Source organism: Syngnathus floridae, chromosome 12 (genome assembly GCF_059516105.1).
Source record: "Syngnathus floridae isolate MCC-2025c chromosome 12, RoL_Sflo_1.0, whole genome shotgun sequence".
In the NCBI taxonomy this organism is placed as follows: Eukaryota; Metazoa; Chordata; class Actinopteri; order Syngnathiformes; family Syngnathidae; genus Syngnathus; species Syngnathus floridae.
In genome coordinates, this window is record NC_142424.1 from 5214009 (window position 1) to 5228603 (window position 14595).

The 14595-nt window shown below is 41.9% G+C and overlaps 1 protein-coding gene across 2 annotated transcripts; it reads left to right on the forward strand.

The window, feature by feature from the left end:
- Positions 1–723: 723 nt before the first annotated feature.
- LOC148389708 (lysine-specific demethylase 2B-like) lies at positions 724–14595 on the forward strand. 2 transcript variants are annotated; one of them, XM_088392903.1, is made up of 22 exons: positions 725–895; positions 1482–1626; positions 1693–1771; positions 1845–1891; positions 2048–2226; positions 2352–2458; positions 3528–3621; positions 3746–3899; positions 3973–4088; positions 4155–4281; positions 4405–4769; positions 5034–5120; positions 8515–8754; positions 9622–9765; positions 9843–9929; positions 10028–10312; positions 10500–10841; positions 10907–11490; positions 11604–11767; positions 11970–12131; positions 12204–12422; positions 12484–14595. In XM_088392903.1, the coding sequence occupies exons 1-22, from the start codon at positions 851–853 to the stop codon at positions 12684–12686; spliced, it is 3975 nt and encodes a 1324-aa protein (XP_088249029.1). In that variant the 5' UTR covers positions 725–850; the 3' UTR covers positions 12687–14595. The 2 variants fall into 2 exon arrangements, with proteins under 2 accessions (XP_088249028.1, XP_088249029.1); XM_088392902.1 differs by having other exon boundaries at positions 724–895; positions 4155–4769; positions 10019–10312.

Genomic DNA, 14595 nt, shown 5'->3' on the forward strand with positions numbered 1-14595 from the left:
TTACAGAGTAATACAAATCTCCATCTGTATTTAATTTAAGCTTTAACTACGTTGATTCCTAAGCAACAGAAAGATACTTCAAAATGTATTATTGAATATACCTTCCTAGAAATGTCAGCATCTTAAACCGTAGGGCAGCAACCACTCATTTTTAATGATGACTGCGTTATTATACATCGGAAGGAAGTTGTAAACATGGTGGCATATAAAGCTTTTTTTATTTGCATTTTGAAACACGCAGTGATTTATTAGTGTCACATGACTCCAGTCAGCCAATGTAAAGAGTGCTTACATTATACCAGCCATTGGAGGGGTCCTGCTTAGTGCGTACCCAATTCCGGAAGTGTCACATTGATCGAAAGGTAGTTTTTTTTAATGATGTCCAATAAGCAATAATCCTGTCGATTTTCAAAGATAGCTATACTAATGGGTAAATAAATACAAAACTTTTTTTTGTTAGGTCTTCGGTTAAATTGTCACCTTTTTATCATTCTAAAATGATACTAGCGCATTTTTTTTTAAAATTGAATGAATTAGAGCTTAGTATAGTAGACCATATTTGCTTTATTTTATTATATTTTAAATTATGTATAGTTTACAATATTGTACAAAAAAATTGTTAATATTTAATTGATGGTTATCGACTGTAAATTAACAGCTGTATAGATTTTCTTCAAAATGGGTGTGTGGTGGGGGGGGACGCTATCCACCAATGTTTTGGTTCCTGGTGGTGACGTAACACATAAAAACATGGTTCCCTTGTTTTGGACCTGTGAAGCGTGCTACGTGCTATGCACTGAGATGCTGTTTCAAGGCTGAAAGAGTGGAAGAGACTCTCCTACAGCAGGCGATGACTCAGGCCGAGGAAAGGTGTGCGGAGTCCGGCCGCCGGCTGGTGGGTATTCGCGAGCCATGGCAACGTTTGCACGAGGAGAGGGAAGAGGCTTGGAGCTAATTAGTTAGCCGAGCTAATGTTCTGTACCGTGTTGTAGTAGTAGTAGAGGTAGGAGTAGTATCACTGGCACGTTACAGCACTGACAACTTTTTAATATTATGTGACAATGAATGTGAGGCAGGTAGATATGCTAAACTGTGAAAGGCTTATTTTAAAAGTTGTATTTGTTGTTTATTTACATCACAATTAGATTAAATGCTGAAAAGAAGCACCCCGGAATAGACAAAAACAATGTACAAACCAGAATGAACAATAATGCATATGTCCAATATTATGAGAATAAAATGTTTTTTTTATTAAAAAAAAATGCAAATAAAATAACACATTAAAAAATCTAAATAAAAGTAGGAATTGAACAGCATTTAAAAAAGTGTCACTCTTTTTCTCAATGTCAACAATTTTGGGGGAAAAAACTACATGTATAAAGTAACAGGAGCATTCAATCTAGTCTACAAATAACATCCTCTAAGGCAAGTTGGCAATATGCATGTGCACAATCTAAAGCGTGTGTTTTGAAAACGGGCAGCGTTCCATTTGCCGGCAGCTGTACGATGAGAATGAGGACCTGTCCGACGTGGAGGAGATGGTCAACATCCGAGGATTCAGCGTGGAGGACAAGCTTGCCAGTGCTAACTACGCTGCAAACTTTGTGCATTTTATGGAAGCTAAAGGTAAAAAGTGGTAACACGCCCTCCACTTTATATTGTCAATAAATTGTCTCTCTTGTTCACGTACAGACTTCACTTATGAATATGTGCAAAGGGAGGCACTACAAGTTCCACTCATTTTCAAAGAGAAAGAAGGACTTGGCATCATGTAAGTACTCATTTAGTTTTACTGAATCTACTGTTTTGTACTATTAACTGAGCAAAGTTGGTTTCATCCACAGAATGCCCGATCCGGAATTCACAGTGTCGGAAATTAAAGGCTTAGTCGGTAAGCGATGTTAGTGACTATTTTTTCCATGCATTAAAAAAGTAATTGAATTTTGCAGTTTTTTGTCTCTGCTATAAAGTTAAACAAATACTATAAAACAGTGAAATGATATGCTGGTAATTCATATCCTACTTATGTATTGATTCCTACTTGCAGGCAGCCGTCGCTCGGTGGACGTGATGGACGTGAGCACTCAGAAAGGCTCGGAAATGAGCATGGCCCAGTTTGTGCGCTACTACGAGACGCCAGAGGAAGAGCGTGACAAACTGTTCAATGTCATCAGCTTGGAATTCAGCCACACCAAGCTGGAGAACCTTATCAAGAGACCCACTGTGGTACGTAACTCCAAAATTTTACCCGGAAAAATAACAATATGGCAAGTCGAGTGACAGGATGTATTATGTTTTAAATATTTTATTTTTTATCTGAAAAAGTAAGTGTGTGCTGACTGTTTTGGTAGGTCGATCAGGTGGACTGGGTGGACAACATGTGGCCGTCTTATCTGAAGCAGAGCCAAACGGAAGGCACCAACGTCATCTCGGAGATGAAATATCCTAAAGTGCAAAGGTAAGCAGACTGGAGAGCTGTGTACTCAACTTGAGGTCCTCTCCCTCTTCTTCTCTTAAGTGCACTTGATTGTTGCTAGGCAGCACTTTCTCAGCCTTGCACATTTGTTTTAAATTAAATTTCATAATGCTCCACTTGCTGCTGCTGGGTGCACAATCATCTCAGGGACACTCCTCATAAACCACTTGATATGTATTATTCATTTTAAATAATAATCATTTGAATAATGTCATTTTAGATGGTGGGTGTTATACTCTACAATCATTTGCATATAATAATAACAATTATTAATATTGTTATTAGATAGATAAAGGTAAAACATTTCTGTAATTTCCATCATTAAGGCATCCCATAAAATTTACATATACCTTAATAAAACTCATAAAATAAATCATGTGGTTGCACAAGTGTGCACATCCTCCTATAAATAGGATGTGGCTGTGTTCAGTGTTCTTTTTTTCTTTTTGTTCTAACAGAAGCTTTAATTTTTTTCTTTCCTTTTTTTTTCCAGCAACACTGAATGCTATTTTGAACTGTTTATGATACCTTCCACCTTATCTGCCAGTTTTGGCAGATAAGTATGTTGCTCTTTTGATGAGAAGCTGTGTTGTGAGCGCCAAATATAGCTTTTGGAATGATGGCCAAAAGTTCAACCTTGATTTTATGCAACCAAAACCTGCCCAAGTTATTTTTTTTTTTTATGCTCCGAGTTAGATCGTACAGGCATACTTAATGTTGTGGCCGACGAGTATAGCAAATATTTGGCAGGATCAATGTATTTTTAGTCATCTCTCGAGGGGCGCTCGGCGTAACACTGTTCAAATAATTCCCCCGGTTATGTTCTTTTCTGTCTCCTCCTGAGATTCTCTCTCATAAAATTAAGGCTCATCTCATCTAACTCACTTCCTGCTCCATGTCTGAATTATTAATGGCCCTCTTGGAGACTTCACACTCTTCAATTTGCATCCTTTTTACACCCAGCGCTCTTCCCAGTGCTCTTTTCCTTTTTTTTTTCTTTTCCCTCATTATACATGTGTGTTTCTCCAAGTATGTGTATTTTCTATCTTAGGTATTGTTTGATGAGTGTGAAGGGCTGCTATACAGACTTCCACATTGATTTTGGTGGGACATCCGTGTGGTATCATGTCTTCAAAGGGCAAAAAGTATGTATCCAATGGTGTTGTCATGACAACCATTCATTTCAAAAACATTGTAGACTAAAGTCTGTTCTAAAAAAAAAAAAAAAATCATATTTTGGGAATACTTTTGCCATCGTTTGACCCTCAGGTGTTCTGGCTGGTGCCCCCGACACTTCACAACCTGGCCCTGTACGAGGACTGGGTGCTGTCGGGTAAGCAGAGCGACATTTTCCTGGGTGATCGTGCCGACGGATGCCAGAGAGTGGAGCTCAAGCAGGGATACACCTTCTTCATTCCCTCGGGTAGGTTCCTGTTTCAAACCGAGAAGTGAGTAAAAAAAAAATCTCACATCTTGCTTTCTTTGTGTGATTTTAGGCTGGATTCATGCGGTTTACACTCCCGAGGACGCGCTGGTCTTCGGCGGAAACATCTTGCATAGCTTTAACATTCCCATGCAGCTCACCATCCACGAGATCGAGAACCGTACCAAGGTGGGAGTCGGCAGATCCAGAATGTCATCGGATCTAAGATTAAGTTGATTTTTTTTTTTTTTGTAGGTTAATTCCAAGTTCCGCTTCCCTTTCTACTATGAGATGTGTTGGTACGTCCTGGAGAGATACATGTGCTGCCTGACCAAACGGTCCTACCTTTCTCAGGAGATCCAGAAGGAGCCTTTACTCACGGGTCAGCACAATCACGCTTATAAATGTATTATTTCAATCCACCAATCTGACAACCCGCCAGTTACAGCAAATCTACAGAATCCGCCAATCCAAAAAAATCAACTCACCAAATGTGTCTTTCCAGATGATGAGACTAAAGTCCACATGGGGAGCCCCTGCTCTGACTCAAGAAGTCAGGACATGAATGAGGACTGGTCCGATTCACAGCTCAGGGATGACCCGTGCGAAAAACCTGAAGTGGTTTCCAACCAGCAATGCCCGAAAGCTATGTTGTCCGCCTACTCGGAGGAAAGCTTTTATCCCATCTCCACTGCGGATATCCCATCTGAATCGCCGACCTTGGAATCGCACAATAAGTGGATTCATCTGACAGAATTTGAAATCAACGGGCTGAAGAGGCTGGTGGAAAAGCTGGAGTCGCTCCCCGAGCATAAGAGAGAAGTTCCGGAGGGATTGGAGAACCCGCTTGGCCTGCTGGAGGACATGAAGGTAATGTCTTTTATTAGACTGTAGTGCTAGCTGTCCAAGAAATTAGATAAGTTTTTATTTTTTATTTTAAACAGTCGTAATATAAAAAGATAATTTTTTGGGGGGGGGTTAAAAAAAAGTAGTATTACATTTGCATAATTCAGAATAGTGCATTTTTAAGTCTTATATTTGAAACAAAGTAGGTCATAGTTATTTAAGAAAACCTAAAAGGTAAAAAGCGAGACGGAAAAAAATTCAATGAAGTCTTTTTATTGTTTTCTGTAGGCTGTTTTAAAGGAACATGCTGATGATGACCCAAAGTTAGCCATCACTGGACTTCCGGTTGTTTTCTGGCCAAAGAAAACCATGAAGGTAGACTATTTTATTTCATTGATTTGGCATTGCTCCTCATACGATGAGATCAAAATAGCATTGCTTTAGGTGACTTATCCTGTATATATGTGCAGGCCACCTGCTGCTTACCAGTGTGTGTGTGTGTGTGCCTGTATTTGCGTGTGTGCGTGTGTTTGCCTTTTTGCAATGCAATGCCATCTGTCTGTTGGCTCTGTGCAATAGTCATGAATATCAGCGCAGCTCCTCTCCTCATTGGAAGAGGCTCGACACAATTTTTTTTTTTTTATTAAAAAAAAAATCATTTTTCAAGCTAAATCAGTTTTAGATGAAATTCTAATACAGTACTGTAATCTGAATAATATATTTTTAATGTAATTGTGAGAAATAACGTATTTTTATCAAGATAAAATGAATTTTAAATTTATAAAATAAGTGGTACGAATGAATGGATGGATGGATGGATGGGGGGAATTGTATTAGGAAAATATTTTTTAAGGTTAATCAGTTAGGGGAGAACTCATGATATTGCCAGAATAAATTTTACAAACTTGAAAACCTGCAAAACAAAAAATGTGGTTATATTTTTCAAGATATACAGTATATACATAAAAAAAAAAAAAATCTGTGTTTATGTTTTCCTTTTGCTCTGCAATGCCATCTGTCTCCATTGGCATGGCAGAGTGTGATAAACATGAATCCAAGCGGACCTCCTCTCTTGATTGGAGGAAGGCGCGCCTATTGGGATGCAAGCCGGCTTCTCATTGGCTCTGCACAGCCTTCCTTCCTTCCCCCTCATATTAATGAGGCTGGGTGGTCTTGTGCTGCCGACATCTGCTGGTGGTTATTGTGGAGTTGTAGGGAGGAGGAGGAGGAGGAGGAAGCGAGTGCAGCCATGTCATTTGGTCGTGCATTGGACAGCGTGTGAAAAAGCCGCCATGGCCATGTCGCTCAGTGCCGATGATGAGGACTACGACTCCGACTCGGAGCAGGTTAGCCCCCCCCCTCCCCTCCCCATCTTTCAGGCAGGCTTGCGTAGTGAGGAGGCCACTGGAGGAATGCATGCATGCAGCGGCTCTGCAGCGTAGCGGGAACGCTGAGCTGCCTAAGGGAAGACAAACAGATGAAATTCCCTTTGCTTGTCTTTTTGGTGACATGTTTACTCCATGTGTGATAAATCCCTCCTTAAGAATATTTTCTCAGCTGAGAGCCCGAGGGCTGCGATTGGTTGTGGATAAGAATTCATGTACAGTAGAGTCGTCTTTCTGTATTTGCTTATTATTTATTAATTGCATTTGTGTGTGACATAACGCAGACACAGAGGACCTTTGTTCCACCCTTGTTCCGTGGTGACAATGAAAATATTGTTGTAGTCTAGCAAGTCAAAAAAAGATGCTTGTTCCATGAGAGCAGTGGTTCTCAAACTGGGGTGCACGAGCTTGACATTGGGGCTTTGCAGTATTATTTGTAATGGGGATGCACTTTTTTGGACGCTGGGGTTGAAATACTGTATAACATGGTGCGTGTGTGACGTCACTCCCCCAGAATGCTTCACTTCAATCTGTAAACACTGTAGTTCCCATTTCATATGTGCTCTATAATGTAATTGGGTCTTCAGCTATGAATGGGGTGTCTTCCATTTATTTGGTTTGAACCACATAAACGAAAAATATTCTCGTCAAATGTTGCTTATTGCTGCACTTGATGGTGATCGGTAAGTGGTCAATTAGACATTGATGAGCTATTTCATCAACTTTGATGTCATTTTCATTCGTAAGTGCTTTTTTTTATCTTTAACACTGTTACTGGTTTTGTCAGACTGTTCTGTAATCCCCATTTGAAACCCCTCAAATCCAGACCGGGGCAGATTACAGCATCTCGATCCCATCCAGTATCTCCCACTAATCCCGTCGGGTAACCTGGCATCTGACTGCCTCCTACATTTCAAGCCACTATTAGAATAATAGACCATGCTGTGCTTCACTTTCATTGTGTCAATACAAATCTTATTGGTTCCGTGTGTGTGTGGATGTGTGTCAGAGCTGGGCTGTTGCTATGCTGACGCTCGGGGGGTGGGGGGGGGATTATATCTGTACCGAGCACTGATTTCTAAGCGGTGATATTTTTGTTGGTTTTCTCTAAGCTTTCATCTAATTGCCTATTATATACATATATGAAAAGAAGTAACACTTATTTTTTTTTAGAGAGAGGAAGGGAGTGTGACTGAGGAAAGGGGGAAAGGGAGATGATGAAAGGTAGGTAGGGTGGAAGGATGTGTGAAGGGAAGTAAGAAAAGATAGAAGCAGTTTGGATTGAACAAATGAAAAAAAATGCTATGAAAGGAAAGAAAGAAAAGTAGGAAAGGACGGGAGGAAACACGATTGCATGCAAGGAAGGAAAGACGGGAGTGGAAGGAAGTAGGAAGTAAAAAGGAAGGAAAGAAAGCATAGGTTAGGTAGGAAAGGAGGCAACAGGCAAGAAAGAAGAAAGAAAACATGGAGGAGTCAAGCTTACCTGAATAGCTGAACTTTATTTGAGCTTAATAAGATTGTAAGACTTACCTTGGGCTTGGCAAAAAAATGCCATTTGAACCGGGGTGTGTTGACTTTTTATATCTACTGTACAACGGTGGACAAAAGGAAGCATGCGTGAATCGTTGCAAACAAAAAAAAATCTCAAATATTGCAAAAAATGATTTTCCAAGCGTCTGCTGTTTTGTATTTGTGAGCAGCCATGTTTGGCACCAGAGCGAAGAATACATTTGGATCAATGACCCAGATCAAAAGCATCTCTATTACCCAGTTGTATGAACCGGTGCCCATTTAGCGAGCGCACTCCGTAGTAACTGTAAGCCCTCCTTCCCCCGCGATGCGCAATCATGGCTGCCAGAGAGTGGAAAGAGGGTCCGCTTCCTCTTTGAAGTGGTAACAAGCGAGTAAGTGAGGAGCTAAATGTGGAAGACGCCTCCAGGGAGCATCTTGATGGATTCTTTTGCTTCATCCTGCACCTCAGCATGCTTTTTTTATTTTATTTTTTATAATGCCAGAGTAGAATTAACCAGCAATTAATCCTTTCGTTATCGGTGAGAAAGGAGTATTTATCGCTGAATGTTATGAACTCTTGTTGCTTTTAAACTTCACACAAAACAATGAATTATAAATTGAAATGTGTTAAATAATACATGAGAAAAAATTGTCTTTACCAACAATAGGATAAAATTATTATTCTATCAATTTAAAAAAAGATCCTTATTGACCGTATGTTTTTTACATGGCCGATTTGCCCATTTTAAAATCAAGTATGATCCTTGAGCACAAAAGTCTGCACACCCCTTAGCTATTTTGTCTCCATGCCTGGACTTGGCATCTGGACTTAAATCTGATCGGCCTCTGGATCTATGCTCTCCGCCACTCAGGCTCGACCTCCCCACCGACCCAAGCCCAAGATGGCGACGTCCCCGGCGTCAGCCCTCAAGGTTCCGGCTGGTCGCGGAGGCGGAGGGACGTCGAGCGCCAGGAGAAGGCGGACTCGTTGCCGCAAGTGCGAGGCCTGCTTGCGGACCGAGTGTGGCGAGTGCCACTTCTGCAAGGACATGAAGAAGTTTGGCGGGCCGGGTCGCATGAAGCAGTCGTGCATCATGAGGCAGTGCATCGCGGTATGTTGCCTCCATTATTATACTACATGTATTTCTTCTAAAGAAAATGTACTAAACTCACTAAAATGCACTTGTGGTGCCTTGGACACATCTCAAATCGTGTTCCTCCTTTGAAACGAGTAGAAATGTCATTAATCCGTTCCAGTGTCAGAAGACAAATCCCCCAAAATGTATTTTCTTTTAAGAAAAATATCACAAAATTAAATGGATTGTGAAGATTTTGTTTTTGGTGTATGCACTTTGGTTAAACAGCCATAGAGAGCGACACAGAGACAAATTCATAACTGACTCCGTAAGCTACAATAATATGACTAATTTTAGAACCTATTCACATTTAATAGTAGGGGATGAGTCACTGTATTGCATATTTTGTATCACAAAGTTCATGCAGACATTTGGAATATTTAGCTCCTCTTTATACATAAAATGCATTGTTAGTTATTGTTTCACAGCTATTTTTAGACCTTGACCTGGGGGACTTGTTCATTCAAGCCTCATCCAGATGGTTGCTATGGTGACACCAAGGAGCCACTTACTCCCTTGTGCTGGGAATCGCAAGTGTTGAATTGTCAGTCGAAATCAGGGGTGGGAAAAGTATTCATTGTTGAATCCAGCACACATTTATAACATATTTTTTCATTCAATTAGCAACTAACATAAAATTAATCCATTATTAATTTTATGTTCATTAAATAATTGGCTGGTAGATTTATTGTAAATAATGCAAGTGAAAAATATGAATTATTCATTTTATTTATTTAGGCTTTTCTACAAATGACCTGGCTCATCTGTCCAATTTAATTTATTCTTTTGTGTCCATCAAAAAATAATAATAATTATGATGATGACGACATGGTTTGTGTTCAGCCGGTGCTACCGCACACGGCGGTGTGTGTGGTTTGCGGAGAAGCGGGCAAGGAGGACACCGTGGAAGAGGACGAGGAGAAGTTCCAGCTGATGCTGATGGAATGTTCCATCTGCAACGAAATTGTACATCCTCACTGTTTAAAGGCAAGTTCCAACTCCTCACCTCAAAGGAGAAAATTTGAGGTAGTTAATTTGAATATCGGCATCAACGTTCTGTGCAGGTGAAAGATTCCAGCGGTGTCGTCAACGATGAGTTGCCTAACTGCTGGGAGTGTCCCACGTGTAACCACGCTGGAAAAACAGGCAAAGTAAGTATCAGTCTGAATTCATCGTGATCCTTTCGATCTATTTCCACAAACACGAAAAATAAAGTCATCTTGTGCTTTCTAATCTTTTGGCCTCAAAGCAAAAAAGAGGTCCAGGGTTCAAGTACGCATCAAACCTCCCGGGCTCGTTGTTGAAAGAAGCCCGTCCTTTCCGGGAAGTCAAGGAGGAGCCCGACGCAGCCTCGCCTTCGCCAACGACCCTTGGCGCCAAGAGAAAAGCCGAACGAGATGAAGAGCTTCCCAAGAAGCGACCCCCGCTGCTGTCCCTGGATGGCTCGCCTCGGCCGAGACTGGAGGAAAACCCTCTCAGGAAGAAGAGGATGCTGTTTGACACGCAAGACGAACCTGTTGATGTCAAAAGGAAGGTCAGAGTCACATTATTAGGTACACCGACACATTAAACCTGTTGAGGGCTCGACGCCACAAGGAAAGATTAAATTAGATGGGAAAAAAAATGCAAATATTACAATATGAATAAATAATGAAAACATGAATAATTTTATCTTCTGATAACATTGTCTTACCAAATGACGGCTCTCTTCTTTTCCGAAGTTCTCAAAACTGGACCAACCGCTAGCTGCCAAACTCTTACGACACATCAAGACAGAGAACGACCTCGGCGAGTACGAGGATGACCTGGAAGACCGATTCTCTTTGCATAGAATCCACTTCAAGGCCAAGAAGGAGTTGGACAGCCAAGAGGAAGACGACAGTAAGGAAAGAGAAAAAGACAATTACAGCAAGATAGAGGACAAATCCAAAGTGCTCGTGAGTCCTCTGAGGAGAACTGGGGCAGGCGGGGAGAATGAGCAGACGTCCAAAAAGGTCTCTGGAGCGGGACCCAGTGGCGAGGAGGCTGAGGAGAAGACCTCTCAAATGTCACCAACCAATAAAGTAAGGATGCAGCGATTGATTTATTCTTTGGATTGATTGAATATTTCACTTTTTGTCCTCCATAGTACATCTTGAAAGGCTCGCATCAACGCAGACGCCTGCTCAAGACCGAAGACGGCGCCAACCACCAGAACAGCTTGGCCAATCAGCTTCAAAGTCAGCCAAAGACGGAGGACAGCGCCGCCAAAAGGGAAGAGGCCACCAATCAAAACAGAAAGATGGTCAGATCAGCGGAGCTCCCATCAATTCAGAACCACAGGCCGCTCAAGGTGGAGCCTGAAAACGACGTGGCAGCGTCCGACCCAAGATGGCCTCTGAACAACGGCAGCGGGGACCTCGGAGGCTGGATGCGACACAGGCGGGAGGCCAACGGGACGGCGCGGCGCCTTTTTCCGCTCACCTGCAATCGGAACGCTCTGGTCGCGCCGCTGGCACCACGACCGCTGCCCTGCCGCTCGCCGCCCAAATGCGTTCAAATGGAGCGGCATGTCATCAGACCGCCTCCCATCAGCCCACCGCCCGACCGGCTTCCCCTGAACGACGGCCTGGAACACGCCATGCAGCGCGAGGCCTGGATGTCCGTCTTCAGTCACCTGGCGCTCAGGGATCTCTGCGTGTGTATGCGCGTGTGCAGGACGTGGAACCGATGGTGAGATTTTCTTTCATTTGATTGGATATCGTGCCGCCCCTTTAGTCATGCGCACCTTGAGTGGTATTTACATATGGATAGACACAGAGGTAAGGTTTTTCTTTTGTGGCCAGGTGCTGTGACAAGAGGCTGTGGAAGCGCATCAATCTGAACCGCTGCAAGTCCATCACGCCTCTCATGCTGAGCGGGATTATCCGGAGGCAGCCGGTCACTCTGGACCTGAGCTGGACCAACATCTCCAAGAAGCAACTCAGCTGGCTCATCAACAGATTACCAGGTATTAAAACAATGTGTCATGTATTCTTTATCCTCTGCGAAGAGCGTCAAATATTAGTGCTGTAAAGATGAGCTTCAAACATCTCAATGAACAGCGTCTCTATACTGCCCCCAGGTGGCCAATATGGTCTTACCAGAAGGAGCAGAACAATGGCCATGTGAAGAACTAATACGACTTGAGAATTGTGACGCTGTCTGCACAGGTTTGCGGGTGCTGTTGTTGTCGGGGTGCTCGTGGGTGGCCGTCTCGGCTCTCTGCACCTCCTGCTGTCCTCTCCTGCGAACGCTGGACGTTCAATGGGTGGAGGGACTGAAAGACGCCCAGATGAGGGATCTGCTCTCCCCGACAACCGATAATAGGCCAGGTACCAATTGTTTATTCCTCTGTATCACATTAGATGATTAGGTGTAATTGACATTGGTATCGCCCCCTACAGGCCAGCTCGACAACCGTAGCAAGCTACGCAACGTGGAGGACCTCCGTCTGGCCGGCCTGGACGTCACCGACGCCACACTGCGCCTCATTATCCGCCACATGGCTGCGCTGTCCAAGCTGGACCTCAGCTACTGCAACCACGTCACCGACCAGTCTGTCAACATTCTGACCGCCGCCGGGACCACCACCCGGGATTCCCTGACCGACGTTAACCTCTCAGGTGGGATGTATTTACAGATCTGATATCTGTTTACTAACCCTTGAACTTTGTGGCCCGCCAGTGTGCAACAGGGTGACCGACCAATCGCTGACCTACTTCAAGCGCTGCGGCAGCATCCGCCGCATCGACCTGCGCTTCTGCAAGCAGGTGAGCAGGGAGGGCTGCCAACGCTTCGTGGCCGAGATGTCCGTCAGCGTTCAGTTCGAGCTGATCGACGACAAACTGCTGCAGAGGATCAAACCTGCTGCCGCTGCCTGCGATTAAGGTGCTGCTCCACACGGGGGCGCCACACCACCACCATAAGAGGAACAGGAAGAAGAGGGTTGCAGTACCGTGAGTTGTCTCCTCTTGCCAACTACTGAGCCAGAATGTAAAAAAAAAAAACTACAGTACTTGTCAAAAGTGTAGACACGTCTTCCCAATCAATAGCACAAGGAAGCGTCTTTAAACTTTTGACCGGTAACTGTTTAACAGGATTTTTTTGTTATTTATTTCTTCCATTGTTTTTTCCTGTTCGAGAGTGACTATTTTTGTAGAAGAAAGCGTTTCCTACATTCCTATACAGTGTTATACTACTGATATTGATAATCAATACACAGTGTTTGTTTATTTTTCAGTTTTATATTTATTGAAGCACATTTGTCTTATCGTTGTTTGTTAAGCTTAAGTTTTTTGAACTTATTACATTAATGCTGACACTATAGAGTGTATAAAAGCGTATATACAAGTACATGTCAATAAATTGGAATATGAGGGACAACTTTTTATTAGCATTAGTTCAATTCAAAATGTAACTTAACTCATTGTATTGAGTACAATAGGCACAAAAAAGCAAATTAATTGGCCAATTAATCAGTTTCAATTTTTGAATTGAACTACTACAATAAATTACCTCCTCTTCCTTATTCTAATTTATTGTCATGCGCTTGTATTCATGCAGGTCTGGAAAACCTGTGAGATCACTCCGAGATTATAAATATACAAAATATTTAAAAAAAGTCTACAAACCCCTGTTCAAATGCCAGGTTTTCGTGATCTTTAAAAAAAAAAAAAAAACTCCCGTATACTAACTACAAATAATGTCAGTTAGAGCTTTTACTTGCAGAAAATCCAAACTGGTAGGAGAAAAAAAAACGAAAAAAGTCTCCCCCCCCCCGCCCAGAGCTTTACATATATTTTTTTCTTTGTTCCTAGCTAAAAGCTTCTTGTCATCATTCCTCGGTTCCGTGTGTTATTTGTGAAGAAATTGTACTACTAGCTCACCATGCATGCTCGCTGTTTCAACAAATTTAAGCTGTCATTTGTTCGAAGGCAGTCAATTGAGTCCAGAAAGAAAACCATTGCATTTATTTAAAATAAGGGCTGGGGACATTGGATATAGTTGAGCTAATGCTTTGGTGGTTCGCGGGTTCCCCACTCCTAATTTTCAAGAATATGCATAAAAAAAACGTAGAAAGGCAATTACTGTATGTCAGGGTTTTTTTTTTTTTTTTTTTTTTTATCTGATGCATTTGGAGAACCTGCAAAAAGTAGGTAAAAAAAATTCTACCTTTTTCCAAATCCCCACCAAAAATTGAGAATATTCAGCCTTCGGAATTTTGACACGCTTGTAGAGTGGACCTCTGCTATTCGCTAGGATGGACCAAAATACCGTAAATATCTGACATGCCTTTATGATTGTTAATTAGTAGAATTAATCAAATCTGTGATCAAGTCGTGGTAGCTACAAATCTGTGAATAAGCAAGGGACTGGCTAAAACTGAATAAGTGGGGGATTGTGAAACAAAATTTCTTTGTTGCCTTCTGTTAATAAGTGGCGGACGGGGTCAAAACTGTGAATTATGGATAAAAAAAAAAATCACAATGGGGGAGGGAGCAGGTGAAGAATGCATTTGTTCCAAATTTGCAAATGCAGGGGTCCACTGTATTAAGAGCAGTGTAAAAAAAAAACAGAAGAATATAGTTTAATGCACTTTTACATGTTTTTCTATGTGGATACTTTTTCAGTTTTAATTCCAATTTTTTTTTTTTACTTTAAAGTTCAAACATGTTTACATTATTTGGTATGGTTAAACCACTGTATGCGTTTGTATTATACATGTTGATTGTAAATGTTGTACACATTATAAAACTTTAGGGAAAGTTTGAGATATTAAAAGTCTTCTAAAAACAA

Bases quoted from the DNA above. Each gene is read 5' to 3' on its own strand.
- LOC148389708 (XM_088392902.1), top strand. From the start codon at position 851: ATGACTCAGGCCGAGGAAAGGTGTGCGGAGTCCGGCCGCCGGCTG. The intron at 1,627-1,692 runs GTAAAAAGTGGT...GTTCACGTACAG, and splicing joins GCATTTTATGGAAGCTAAAG to ACTTCACTTATGAATATGTG. The intron at 2,459-3,527 runs GTAAGCAGACTG...TTTCTATCTTAG, and splicing joins AAATATCCTAAAGTGCAAAG to GTATTGTTTGATGAGTGTGA.